This window comes from Cupressus sempervirens, chromosome 10 (assembly GCF_028749045.1).
Source record: "Cupressus sempervirens isolate cs-2001-9-10 chromosome 10, ASM2874904v1, whole genome shotgun sequence".
NCBI lineage: Eukaryota > Viridiplantae > Streptophyta > Pinopsida > Cupressales > Cupressaceae > Cupressus > Cupressus sempervirens.
In genome coordinates, this window is record NC_143127.1 from 753,214,919 (window position 1) to 753,230,017 (window position 15,099).

The 15,099-nt window shown below is 36.9% G+C and overlaps 1 protein-coding gene across 1 annotated transcript in view; it reads left to right on the forward strand.

The window, feature by feature from the left end:
• Positions 1-14,713, forward strand: part of MAG1 (Calcineurin-like metallo-phosphoesterase superfamily protein) — an 82,197-nt gene extending 67,484 nt beyond the window's left edge. The window contains exon 4 of the mRNA XM_089803481.1: positions 14,158-14,713. Within this exon, the coding sequence (XP_089659607.1) occupies positions 14,158-14,451 (294 nt within the window). The 3' untranslated portion in view covers positions 14,452-14,713. The remainder of the gene's footprint in view (positions 1-14,157) is intronic.
• Positions 14,714-15,099: the final 386 nt, after the last annotated feature.

A 15,099-nucleotide genomic window follows, 5' to 3' on the forward strand; every position in this document is an offset into this window, starting at 1 on the left:
AGGAGGGCAAACTCCCACATTGTAGAGGCAAGGGAGGCAAACATGGAGGAAACATCCCTAGACCTTGTAAAGGAGTCAGAGGGGAGGAGCTATCTAAGATGAGGGAGGAAAAGGTCATGGTCACTCTGGGTAAAGTAAAAGGAGGTGTGGGTGGCACTGGAAGAGGTGGGTAGATACAAGGGCCACCACAGGAGGGGGAATAGGAAAAGTGCGCGAAGAGGTGGGGGGTGAGGGGAGGGAGCAGGGGTGGCAGAGACCCTAAGGGAGAGGCTAAGGAGGGCATGGTCAACTAGGGGGAGGTGAGAGCTAGTGAAGTGGCTAATGAAGGGGATGAAGGAGTTTCAGGAGAGGGCATAGTCAATGACACTTACATCACCGCAGTGGGGCCAATAGGTGAAATACTTAGAGCTTGGGAAGCAAGGGAGCTTTTTCAGGATCACCAAATCGAAAGACTCACAATTGTAGTAGATGGTGACCATATTTGGTGAAGGTATCCTTACAATCTGCTGAGAGCCACTGTAAACCTGTAACGCCCCGCCAAGGGATCCAAAAGAATTAACCTAAAGTTTTATTAAGTTTGTCAAATTTTTTTTTTTAAACAAGAAAGATTATTCATACACATCAATCATAAAGTAGCGGAAGCAATAACATACAGTCATACATAAGAAAACATAACAGATTACATTTCTTAAGGATCCCAAGACGTTGAGTCACATTTAAATTTAATTAATACTAAGTCTAACAAATACTACATCCACATGAAAGAATAATTAAAAGTCCAAAGTCCATTTAAATAATATACATTTGTTTTGAATGCCACTTGGCAATAAAATTCGGAATGCTCAATCATCCATTGTACATGTCACAGGGTATGAAAGGCTAAAAGAATATACATATGTAGAAATAGAAATACATCCTCCTCGGATCCATGAGACAAAGTACAATAAAATAAATGAAACCATCCATCGTAAAAGATATAAACATCCATCATAATGATACAATGATAGAATGAAAGGAAATGTAGACAAGGAATGCTCCAGCCACGGTGACTATGGACAAATCTCAATGGTATGAGTAAAAAGCACTACAACTCGACCGTGTGGAACCTAAATGGCCCACTTCCACTGCGCTGAGGAGATAGTCTCAAGTCCCAAATAGGATATCAATCCAAACATCAAAAATACTCTCTAAGTCCAGAAGATCCTAAAAGCAATCTAACTCAAAGGTTCTAAGATAGATCGACATCTAATTCCCAGAGGCACACAAAGACACGTAGGAAACCTACTAAGTAAGCGGGCAAGTGTCATCGCACGAATCATGCTAGAGTTACCCTAGGAATCTCTCAGGACCCCGACCCCCTAGTGATCCCTATGCGGCCACTAGTATCCTCCCGTATTGACAAGGCATACTACGGATGCAAGGTCGCAACCAAGTGTTCTCTCTACTCCCATCCTAGTCTGTACTAGCACTCAAGGCATGGGCGAGAACATACAAGACTCTTATTAGGTTCATTTTAACCCCATTTAGTGTAGTGTTTTCACTTATTAAACAACTTACAATGGGTTACCCTGGGAACCACTTAGGGCCCCAACGCCCATTGCAAGCCACTTCCTGACATTACAAGTAGATAACCTACCGTAGGCTCATAAAAGCACAAATCAAAGAATCATAGTAAAATCACCTTAGTCCTATACAAGTGACTGGAAAGCATCAAAAGATAATTCACAATAATCACATCAGTTCTCTACGAGCAACTGGAAAGCATCCCAAAAATAATACTGATTGAAGACTCATAATGGTTAAGTCAAACATGTCACAACATGACATCACCAAGAACAAAGCAAACAAACACCTCAATCTTATCAAAGTGACTGGAAAGCAATTCAATTTTAACTAGTCGAGGACTCAAAAGTGGTTAAGTCAAGTAGGTCATACATTCACGTTAGCGTCACACAAGAACACTGGAAAGCAATAACAATCGATAGATCAACACACTTCAGAGAGCATACCAAACACATTACCATGGTTGGGTTTAAAAGATTGAGATTAAAACATCAGCATGACATCACAAACACATAACCCCTGAGCCTCTGGTAACATCCTAAGACTGGTCAAGGTTAGAACAACCCAAACCCAAAACATTGACAACATTCAGTTCTACAAAGTGTAGGTTTCATAGTTAGGTTTGATTTGAAAACATAATGTGGAGTTAAATGTAAGGTTTTCAGTTTTCGTTTTAATGCATAGTCTAGGTAGATGAAAAATTCCGAGTTTACCCTATAGTTAACCCATTTTAATATTCAAAGAGAAAACAAAATTACCCCTATTAGTTAGAATCAATTTTCTAAAATAATCCAAGGGTAATCTATTTATTTAATTCATTAAAATAATTCTTATTGATAGAATAATTTACAATTCTATTAAAGATCATAATTATTAATAATAATCAATTAAAATTCACAATTCTATTAGTTTACCTTCATTATCAATTAACTTAATTAAATAATATTTAATTAAATTAATTAATAATTATTAATAAAACTATACATAAACATTTATCAATTATTTATTAAATTTACAATTATTAATAAAACTATTAATAATTAATAAATTTAATATTTAATTATCTATTAAATTTCTAAAAATTATTTAATACAATTAATAATAATTATAAATTTAATATTTAACATTTATAAATATTATTTAATAAAATTAATTATAATTATAAACTTAATATTTAATATTTATAAAAATTATTTAATAAAAGTAATATTAATTACAAATTTAATATTTAATACTTATTAAATAACATAATAAAAATAAATTAAATTAAAAAAAAATCACTTACCATTTTAACCATGCCTGCGATTATTAATCGCAGGCAGGTTTGTTGCCGATAGCGCCCTGCTGTCGTGACAACAGGGATTGCTGTGGCAGTACCCTTGCTGGCACGACAGCAGGGCCTGCCGTGCGGCACCGTGGCCGCCGAAAAAGTAAGGTAGGGGGGTGGGTAAAACCCCCTCCCCATAATATATATATATATATATATATTTTCAATTTATAATTTTTTAAATTATAATTTGTTTAAAATTATATTTTGTTTAAATTTTTTATAAAACAATACTCCTTCCCAATAAATTTAAAAGAAAAAAAAAAAAAAAAAAAAAAAAATATATATATATATATATATAAACAATTGCGATTTTAATCTGATAGGGGAAACACAAACAACCATTCGAATTTTCCAATCTAGAATTTTCATTTTCAAACTCAAACCCTTCCCAAATTAAATTCTAATTTTCTTTCATCTACGGAACGAGGGTTTCTAATAGAGTTTTTCCTTGATCTCTTTGTACATAGAAAGAATTAACATGCATACCAAAATTTCACAATATAAAAACATTCGTTACAAGAATTACCCAGACAGCCATTTAACAGACACGATGAAGACAGGTAAGAAAGAGGGTATTAAATTTGAGCGAATAATCACAAGCGTCTACCTGGACACTGATGCTAATCGCTATGCCCAAGAAAACTGTAGAGAAAATTCCTCCTCTCAGAACCTTCTCCTTTCCGAAAATTCCTCCCTTCTCCAAAATTCGCGGTCCTCCAAAAATGAACCCCCCAAATTGTGATATGGAGTTCTCTCCTTAAACTGGGGCACTAATTGTGCGTTCACTCGAAAGAACTCTCTGCTCACCAAACTTTAAATTAACTTTTCTTTTTTCTTTCGTTTATCTTTTCCATGCATGTTTATTAAATTATTAAATAACTTTATTTAATTTTCACTTGACTTCTTTTTAAATTAATTTATTAAATTTAATCTCATGCACGCATCATGCAATTATGAATTTATAATAAATTAATTTCTTTTTCCACTTCTAAAATTATTTTCGAACGTTAAATTTGATAACTATTTATTAACTTAAATAATAATATTATTTATCATTTATTTAAAAATGAGCTTTAAATATATTATTATTAAATTAAATAAATATTATCACGTTCCAAATTTATACTTATAACTTTCATCTTCAAATTTAATTCTTTTTATTTAATTAATTTTCCAATTAATTAAATTTAATTAAATATTAAAATATCATAATAATTTTCCATTAAATTGAATCATTAATTAAATCATTTAATTTGACTTAATTAATAGAAAAAATCACCGAAGACTTACAAAACAAAATACGAAAACCCATCATAGAAAAACACATACAAGATCAAACTAAAGGGTTATAATCACGAATTAACGTCATTCGACACATTCGGAAGGTAAACAACTCGGATACTTGTCCTAATTTTCTAGGACAAATGGTTTAAACGTTTAGGATTTGGACTTAAGAATTTATCTCCCCTCTCTTACCATTGAGATAATGCGAAAGGGTACACTCATCCTGGCAATTTAGGGAAGTCGATACCGGGTACCTGCAATTTGCATAAAATTCACGCATGTACAAACACAATATTCTAAACTAAATAGGCAATGGCAGGAAGTGGTGCATCATGTAGATCCCAACTAGTAGGTGACTACGACTCCCTTCCTTAACCACATCAGAAATGCCATACATAAAGAAAACATACATGCACGCCATACACATGCAGTATGGGGTTAGTATCCACAAGAAGACACACACGATAAACCATCTAACTAATCATCATCAATAACTGAAAACACTATAGTAAGTACCTGCAATTTGCATAAAATTCACGCATGTACAAACACAATATTCTAAACTAAATAGGCAATGGCAGGAAGTGGTGCATCGTGTAGATCCCAACTAGTAGGTGACTACGACTCCCTTCCTTAACCACATCAGAAATGCCATACATAAAGAAAACATACACGCACGCCATACACATGCAGTATGGGGTAAGTATCCACAAGAAGACACACACGATAAACCATCTAACTAATCATCATCAATAACTGAAAACACTATAGTAATCATCATGCATACATGAAGTATAGAGTACCAAGTAATCTCATAAATTCAACTAAATATGAAACAATATATGATAATCTCAAAGTAATGTTGCTAATCATCAAGCATAAAATTGGCCTAAAAGAGTTCGACAATAATAACAAAATGCAAACTAGGGGCAGGCACTACAAAACCAATAATACTTGGATTAGTCTTTGTAGAACAAACAAAATTAGACCCGCGATCATGGAGGGGGGTCTGGTAGTCTCTAGTCCGAGCATTAAAATCCCCCAAAATAATGATGTCACCCATAGCGGAATACATGGTGATGTGCTCATAAAGATCCTCATAAGGGCTCCCACTCCTTGAGTTATGAACAACGTAGTATAACAATGTTGGGGGAAAGTAACAAACCCCAATGAAGATATCCCTACCTTGAGGCATCACCTGATCAACACAAATCCGCTTGAATCTAGCAGGGCAAATAGAGTGGATAATGAAGGTCATGTTGAAGAAATGATCTTTGACGAAATACACAACACCACTGTAACTCTTGACCCCACCAGATCATTTTACCTTGTCCTTGAAAACATATAACCACTGAAAACCGGAAACACCATGAAGAGAACGAGCAAAGCTCTCATGAGTCTCTGTGAGAAAAAGAATATTGGCTGAACCAAGAGCATCCATGAAAAGAAGAGGCAAGGGCCATAAGGAACCTTTTCCATTCCAACAGTAGACAAGAAAGGAACTATCATGGGGCCCCACACAACTTGAATGCCACCAGAACAATCATTTGGCCTTGGTAGCCGACCTCACTTCCTAGCCAGGAAGAGGAGAGTCATGAATAATTGCCCTGGGGTTCTTGATAACAACCCACTTACCCTCTTGTTTGGCATCTATGATGAGACCACATGCATATTTTAGTTCAGCAGCTTGTGATCTTGTAAGGTCCTTGTCGAGATATACCTCTTGAGGAGAGAGGTAAGAGCTTTCTTCTAGCTCTGAGCACACAAAGTCTATCTATGAGACAATGAAATCGTAAAATACAATGGAGTCATAACCAATCCATGCTCGGTCAAGAAAAATGTTGGGGAGCTCAAGCTGGTCCCTAAGGAAAGCATAAGCCATATCAAGGGTGTCAGAAGCAGTAGTAGTAGCTGCTGGTGGAAGACTGCTAACCTTCAAGTTGAGCTCGTGAGCTCTCCTTGCCCTTTCATCAATAAGCTTAGATTGGACAATGGCCTCAACGTCGACCAGAGGAGCAGTAACCAAGGAGCCATTCCCATTATAGATAGTTGCCCATGATTTTAGTTGGGATTCCATTTTAGATTTTAAAGAAGTCTTATTGTTGTCCAATTCCAGTTACACAACCTTTAATTGTTGAATTTTGGAAACTTGTACATCATGTGAGTCGATTTGTTGTTTGCAACTAGCAAACTCTGTGACAACAGAAGAAACAAAATCAGAATTTGTGCAATTTTAGCCTTGTGTTTGAAATTCTTAGCGTGGAAATCCCGTAACTTGTTCTTCAGGAGTTCATTGTTGGTTTCTAGTTTATCAACATTGTCGAGCAGGTCTTGCAGCAGTGGTGAGGTGTTCGATAGAGGCTTCTGTTGATAAGTTTGAAGAGTAGAAGGTGGTTCCTCAAATCGGGTACCATCCTTAGAAATGGGCATTGTGGCAGACATAGGAGCAAACTAGCTTGGAAGAGGAGGCAGACCAAAGAGGCAATCAAAAGAAGTAGGAGTCACACACAGGGAGGAGTGGAGAGACCACACACAGATGACCCTGCCAACAAAATCTCACGCTGGAGATTCCCCTCCTGTAACACCACTATGGTTGAACTCGTATTCACTACATGAAAACATCTTTCATTCTTAGTGGATATCTACACACAGTGATACAAAGGCACGACACTACAATGTCCAAGCACACGTCATTGCAAACTTCAAACCATAACCTAGTTGTCTTTATGATTCGTTAATTACCATCTCATCACATCTTGTGAATGCTGAGGAAGATTCAATGGTCAAGAAGGAGAAACAGGGAACACCCTTGAGTACAATTGTCGAACAACATCCCCCCAAACTCAGGCATGAATACCACCTGATCAGAAGTCACTATACAACCTAGTAGGAAGACCCGCAACAAAATTTGCACAAATGAACAACAAAAATAGGTAGAAGACACCGCACATCAAACACTTGAGCATAGTTGGCGGACAAACCATGCCCAAGCACACTAGAAGCCACAACCCACACGAAGAATCAATCGCACAACAGAGCTAACACAACAAACACTTGAGAAGACATCGCACAACAAACACTTGAGCAGAGTCATTAGACAAACCACACCCAAGAACACTAGGAGCCATAACTCACGCATAGGTTGCAAACACAAACAATAGGCGAGCGCGTGAGTGGCAAGAGCGAGCAAAGGAAAGCACACAACGGGAGAGAGTTAGACAATAATAGAATTCAGTAAGAAGGGACTTGATGCGAGAAGTTGTATCTCACAAAGGCGATAGGATTGTTTATGTCGAAAGGACACAAGAATGTGGTCCAATGCAAGTTGTAGTGTGTTAGGTCCTCTTGAGGAGGACTTAGGAGTTGGGCAACCTAGAGTTGGTGCCAAAAGGAAATTTACGAGAAAGATAAAGATCCTACTTTGCATTGCATAACCCTTTGCATCAGTCTGGTATGCAGAAAGTTTGTGAAATAGATTATAATGGATTTAATTCCTTGCATAGATTGTGAACTCTTTGAGTACTTAGTTTGCTGAGTACTCACTATTTTTTTTGCTGGGCAACTTCCCTCAAGTTTAAGTCACGTTTTTATAGGCACAAAAAAAATGTGGGTAAAAATGCTAGTGCAGTTTAAAAACTAGTTAAAATGAATTTTCATATGTTGCTTTTGCTATAAAACCATGGGTTTCTCTTTCCCGGTGTCAGTTTTTAATTTAATACACTTAGTAATTGAACTTTTCAAAATAAATATGTTTCTTTAGGAGATTTTAATTTTTATTACTTTCTAAGTTATTGAGTAATTGCCAAGTTGAAAATTTTGGGCTTGCTGAGTACTCTGTGTCCAAGTCTGCAAACTATGGCTTCTTGTAGCAAAGCGATTTGAATGACTGCCGACTAAAATGGGTGACTAAATTGCAAGCTTATGATTGTGATATTGATTATTTAAAAGGGAAGAAAAATGTTGTTGCTGATGCTCTTTTTAGAAAGCTTAAACTATGTTCTCTATTTTTGGTTTCTACTGATTGGAAAGTCTCCATAATTTCAGAGTATGCCAAGAACTCTTTTGCCTCTATTGGATGAGTTTATTGAAGATGCCAAGTACACAGTTATTGATTGGCTCATTTACTACAATTTTTTTTTTTTGCGGAAGAGAGGTGGAGCAGTGAAACTCAAGCCAAGGTTCTATGGACTATGGACCCTGCAGGATTACTAGAAAGGTGGGGAGGGAGCCTATGACTTGGAGCTTCCATCGAACAACAAAACATGTAATGTTTTCCATGTTTCTTGTCTCAAGAAGGTTGTGGGACAGCAAGTAGCAGTTTCAGCTGATCTACCACCTTTAGATGATGAAGGGAATTTGGATTCCGAAAGAGGTGCCAGAAACAAGAGAGAAGTTGAGAAACATAAGCATAATGGAGCACTTTATCAAATGGAAAGGTGTGACTACTGATGTTGCAACTTGGAAGGACCAGAGATTCATAACCATCCATATCTCCGTTGCTTGAAAAAAAGAAATCTTATGGAGGGAGGACTTGTCACAGTTCCTTTCTAAAAATAGACTTACAATGTATGGTAAGACTGGTTATCCAGAAAGAGGAAATCAGGACTGACAAAGAAAATGAGAATATTGCCATTCACAATTAAATGACCAAAATCAGATTTAATGTTGAATTAATAAATAACATTGGAATTGTTTTGGAGGCACAAGATGGAGGAAATTAGAAAGTACATTTTGGAATGTTAAGTGGCAATTGATAGCTTTTGACAAAACATGCAAGTAGTAAGTTGCAATTAGGAAAGTTGAAAGGTGAAAGAAAGTTGTGAGTTTTGGATATGCTTATTGTTTAGAAGGTTTTAGTAGCATATTTGCATTCATTCACTTGATATTTTGCTAATAACATTATCAGATTTCCACATTCCATTTGACATGAGATTTTTTGTTTCTGGATTTGACTGTGTGATTTTTTATCATCAACGTCTTGGATTCATTTTTTGATTGAGATTGAGAATGCAATTTGTTCTCTCTCTTCTGATGTTGCGGAAGAAATTAGGCAAGATTGTGTCGTTGCCCTCAAATGTGCCAAGCCGCCTAGACACAACATCGCAAGACAACTTCTCCAAAATGCTCGACTTGCTCTTAGATCCTAGCAACTATAGAATCCTCTCTTGCAAACCGTGCTCAATGATCTGTAAGAGAGTTAAAGCTTTTGTGACCAAGTCCTCCTTTGATTATGCAACAAAGAAAAAATTGTTCTCCACCAAAGAAGTAAGCCCATGTATCTATAGGGTTCCAAAAACTCATAAAGGAGGCATTCTGTTGAGACCCATTGTGGACACTATTGGGTCGCCCACTTATTTTTTAGCCTCTCATCTTGCCAAGAACATCTTGTCATTGGTGGGGAATTCTGACTCATACATCAAAGATTCCAGGCATTTGTCCAATTCATTAAGGACACCAGGTTAGAGCATGATGACGTCCTTGTTAGTTTCGATGTGGTTTCCCTGTCCACCAAGGTCCCTATCCTTGACTCTATTCAAATCGTTAAGTGCAAAGTTGGTGATGAGATTGCTTATTTGGTTGAGTCATGTTTGCGGTCCACTTTCTTCTCCTTCCAAAATGTCTTTTGTGAGTAGGTGGATGGGTTGGCTATGGGTTCTCCCCTCTTCCCCGTCATTGCTAACCTCTGTATGGAGCATTTTTAGGAGATGGCCCTCCACCCCTTTCCCCTCAAACCTAGATGGTGGAAGTGATATGTTGATGACACCAATTTTTGTTGGCCACATGGGCTTGACAAACTTGAGGAGTTTCATAAAAACATCAACAACTTAGTCACCAACATTTCCTTCGCCAAGGAGCTTGAGTCGGATAACTAGTTACCTTTCCTTGATGTCCTCATCATGAAGCTTGATGGTACCCTTGGCCAATGGGTGTATTGTAAGGCCACCCACACTGACTTATACCTCCACTTGTCTTCTCAACAACACCCCAGCCAAAAGGTTGTAATCCTTAAGACCCTTTCCCTAAGAGCCCATAGAATTTGCGATGAGGACTACATAGACCAAGATCTTACCCATCTTCGTCAAGTCTTCAAGCTAAATGGGTACTCTCATAAGCAAATCTCCAATGCTTTTAACCAAGCCAAGTCCTTCTATCTTTCCCACACCAACCCCAAACCTTTTTTGAACCCTCCTCCATTGGCTGCCACCATTCGTTATGTACATGGCATCTCCCAAAAGATTGCCAAAATCATATGTAGAAAGGGCCTTCGCATCGCTTTCAAACCCCTTTCATGGCTGTGAAATTGTATCCCTCCTCTCAGAGACCCCAAAGATTCATTTCTAGAACCTGGAGTCTACCAAATTGTGTGCTCTTCTGGTGCTCCCTATATAGGCAAAACAGGTCACTTGTTTCACACTAGAAATCGTGAGCATAGTGCTGACATCAAGTATAACAAAGTTCACAAATCTGCTTGAGCTGAGCATTCCTCTACCAAACATCACATTTGTCTGAAGAGTGCCCAAATCCTTGCCAAGGAGGATAACTTTTTCAAGAGGAAGCTCAAGGATGCTATCGAAATCAACTAACATCCCATCAACCACAATCGATATGATGGGTGGTCCATAAGCCTATTGTTGCAACCTCAATAAAGTACTATCGAGAACAACAATTGTAGTTGATGCTTTCTTGGCTCTTTGTCCCCCTCACCCCTTGTTAATCCTTTTGTCGTGGTTGCCCTCTTCGGTCTGGCACGCTCCTTTGCTCCTTTTCTTTTTTGCTTTGTGTTTTTGTTGTTCTTTGGTCTTCCCCCTATCCTCTTTTATTGTTTGTTTTGTTTAGGCTGGTGTCCTTCTTGGTCTGCGACTCCCCCTCTCCTCCACTCCCTTTGCCTTCCCTCTCATCTCCTTTCCCTCTAGTCTCTTTGGTTGCCACCCATGGTTGACGTTCTCATTTAGTTGGAACCCCCCCCAGCTATCCCTCTAGGTTTGTGTAAGTTTCTTGTTTGCTGGGTTGTTTGGCAGTGTCTGGTGGAGTTATGTTTTTTTATTTCAGTTTTGTAATATTTATTGCAAAAGTGGATTGTTGTGCAAATCAGTTGATGAAAGTCATATGAACCTCTACTATCGCTGTGAATATTGTAATTCAAAAATATATAGAGTTCCTTGTGTTTACCTCTTTTCAGTGTGTGGTTTCTAATTAAATCCTTGATAGCTTAGGGTGTAGTTTCAGTTTTTGGTAAAGTTGAACCAAAGGATATTAAAGAATGCTAAATCTGGTTAAAAATATTCTCAAGGGTTATTCAATTAAGGGTGTTGGGATCAATTGACACATTATTAATGATAAGCAGTTGACTGTTCACTGATGAAACAGAATTCACCAAGTAGATATTTCCCAGGAAAAAATAAATAAAATATTAATCGCACAATTCTCAATTTTCTGTGGATGAAGAAACAGTTATAGTTTAAGTTCGAACAAATTCCTAGGTTTTGAACTGGTGCAGGAAAGCAACTACAAAATCTATTTAGTAGAAATAGCAGAAACATTCATCATTGAGGAACCTTTTTTGGGGTGGAAAAATCAGTCGAAAGAAAAAACTGCTTTATTTTGGAACATTTACATAGATTTCCCTCATGTGCGGAAGACTTGAGAGCTTCTTATGCTTTCAACTACTCTTTCGATACTCTAAACAAAATCCTCGAGGTAGGATTTAGTTATAACTTTGCATCAATTCTCTGGTCCATTGGTAAACACAAACTAGTTCTCTTGGTTAGATAAACCTCTTTTTGTTTTATTTTTGTAGCATTAACTTGGGTAACTTGTGCCATTAGCTCTGTTTTCCTGGCTGAAAAGTTCATTCAGGAGTGATAGTCTCCAAAATGTTATGTGTTTTAGCTATCACCTGGGTCAGCCTTGGCCTCTATTGTCTCCATGGGCATCTTGTTTTTTGCCTTTTGATCAATATGATCTTAGGAATTAAGGTGTCTCAAACTTAGTATTTCTTAGCATTGATTTATTTAATTAATGTGTTTGTTTATATCTATGCCATGTTTTCTTGCACATCCTATTTTGTCGTTTAGTGTGATGTTTTGCAGGCAGTTGTCACATTGGTAGGTGACAAGGATGTTTTTGTCCCCAAATGGGAAGTTAGGTGTCTTTGTAGTAGAGATTCTTTGCCATGTGTCAGCATCTTGAGTAGAGTGTAAGAGGTTATGCCTACTAATGATGAATGAAAAATTCCTATGGAAGTTATGATGAGTAAGAATTAGGTTCTAGGATAGTTTGGACAAGTGTTAAAGGTCATCTTTGCATGGAGAATGAGGTCACCCAAGTTGGATAATGATAGGCCGTAAGAGAATCAACTATAAGTAGTCAGCTATGACAGATTCTGTTAAAGCTGCAAGTGCTATCATCTATGACAGCGGTAAGGTGTGTAAAGGCACATGTCATATCTGTTTATTGCAAAAATGAGGCACCCAAGTTTTGAGGTAGGTATTAGGAGTAGAAAAACCTTGTGGACAATTGTCATCTGCATGCTTGGAGGTGGTTGGAAAGTGCTCCAAGTGGTTTTTGACACCCATCTATTGTAGTTTTCACTAAAAGCTACCTTCACACTTGTATTCTCTCTATCCTGGATGCCTAGTGGAGTTCTGTATGTAAATTTTCTGCAGGTACTTCGATGCTGCCAAAATTGATCCTGATTGCCAGAGATTGTTTGTTAGATTCCTGTTGAAGAGTTTGACTCTGCTATTGGATTGTAACCTTATCGGTTCACTGAAATACAAAGAGTTCTTATTTGAAATGTGAGGTTTTTGACCTGAAAGGGTTTTCTCCATGTACATCTGAGGTTTATTATTTTATGGTTTTGAATTTTAATCTTAATTTATGCGTGTTTTTATTCATATTGTAGCTAGTTAGAGATTTGTTTGAAAATTTGCAACGTCACCCCATCAGCTTTGTGTTTGGAAGCCTTTTCTACACGTTTTATTTTCACAAATCCATCTAACCATCATTTGTGATTGATAAAATATGTTATAAACAAATATTCAAATTCATGATATGTTTGTGGGTATAAGCCTCTAGGTTCCAAAAGCCATAACTTTCTGATGCTATACCGTAGTTGATAGCATCAAGGCCATTTTTTGGAGATGGTATACTGACATCTTTATTAGCCTAGAATGAATAAGTTAGGCTATTTTCTCATCTTTTTCTTGGCTATGATTTGCAATTTTAAACATTGAAAGAATCTTCCTTGTCTTGCAATTCTGAAGTCCATATTTCATGTGGAAGTAGATCTGAGATTCTTCTTCAGATTGCAAAAGATGACGGTTTGCTTGCATTAAGAAGTTTCTAAAAATGGTTTTGAGACTGAAAATGAATATCAGATCTCAACTATAATGTTTCAACTCATGAAACAATAAGTGCTCACTATTTGAAAAATACATATCTATACACATCTGTGTAAAAAAAGCATGGACCCAAATGTTTTCTTTTGTGGGGAAGACTGGTCATATTTCTCTTGATACTGACCATAAAGTCTGAATGGCCATTCACTTGAAGCATTTTTGAGACAATTTTATTATGAAATAAGTTTCAATTTGATTCAATAGCTAAGTATAAAGTTCTGCATTTTGCAACTCAAGACTTTTTGGCTGCCATAGTCACATACATAGCTTGTATTTTCAAGTTCAACACAAGTCTCCATAATGTCACATGAGTGGAAAATGCTAGTTGTTGTACATCATGTCGAACGCCAGAGGAGTAGAAATATCCTTGTTTATTCTTTTGACATGGTAGTTACATAGTGATAGTTTGTCATTATGGAACTGATTTGGTAATGGTTTATATTATTGAATAAGTTCTATAATCTATTTTCTATTATTTTTCTTTGAATAATTAAACAAACCAAATTTTTACATTGAATATAATATTATTTTTAGTTTCCTTGTCACCATTTAATGACTTCTTTGAATAATGCATTGAAGGTGGTTCCTTGGGGAGATCTTGATTCCTTAGCAATGCTGCAACGGCAGCTTGATGTGGATATTCTTATTACGGGCCACACTCATCAGTTTAAAGCTTACAAGCATGAGGGAGGGGTGGTGATAAATCCTGGCTCTGCAACAGGTGCCTACAGTAGCATAACTTACGATGTAAATCCCAGTTTTGTATTGATGGACATTGATGGCCTAAGAGTAGTGGTTTATGTTTATGAACTTATTGATGGAGAGGTTAAAGTTGACAAAATTGATTTCAAAAAATCACCAACAGCTCAATAGCATGCTTGGGATTCCTAACCTCAGCCCGCAGTGTCATCTTGGAGAGTCAGATTGTGCATTTTGTACATACCGCTTCTCCTTTCAGAGTCAGTTTTTTTTGTTAACTCTTAAAATCTATTTGTATGATGTGGAATGCCATGTCATAGTCACCAGTTTGTTTTGTGGGCTTACAGATTTGGGGTGATCTTATTGTATTATGCTCTATCTCAGATTTTTATTGTTTGGAAATATTAGAATGCAGAAAAGTGTGCTTATAGTACAACAGGTGGCTCTGTAGTATCCAGGAACAGTTTTAATTCTTATGGGATCCTTACTTCCAAGTGAATTTGTGGTAGAAATCTGAATGTTGTTTTGCCAATCACCTTCAATTAGTTTTATAAAGCTCTGGATGTATTTTCCAACTGTTATAACTTATACATGGTAGTGAAAAAATAATGAATTTCTTTTCTGGAGTTATAAAGATGGGATATAGGTGTACCATGTAGTGATGGAATTGCTTATTCCAAAGTGAGAAATCTGGTGTTGTTGGATGACGTTTTCTCATTGCTTCAACGTATTTTACAATTTTGTTTTTCTTGTTGCTGGTAGAGACCACTGAGCACCTGTACCATGTCAGTTGCTTGCATTGCAATATTTTTAATTGTTTCT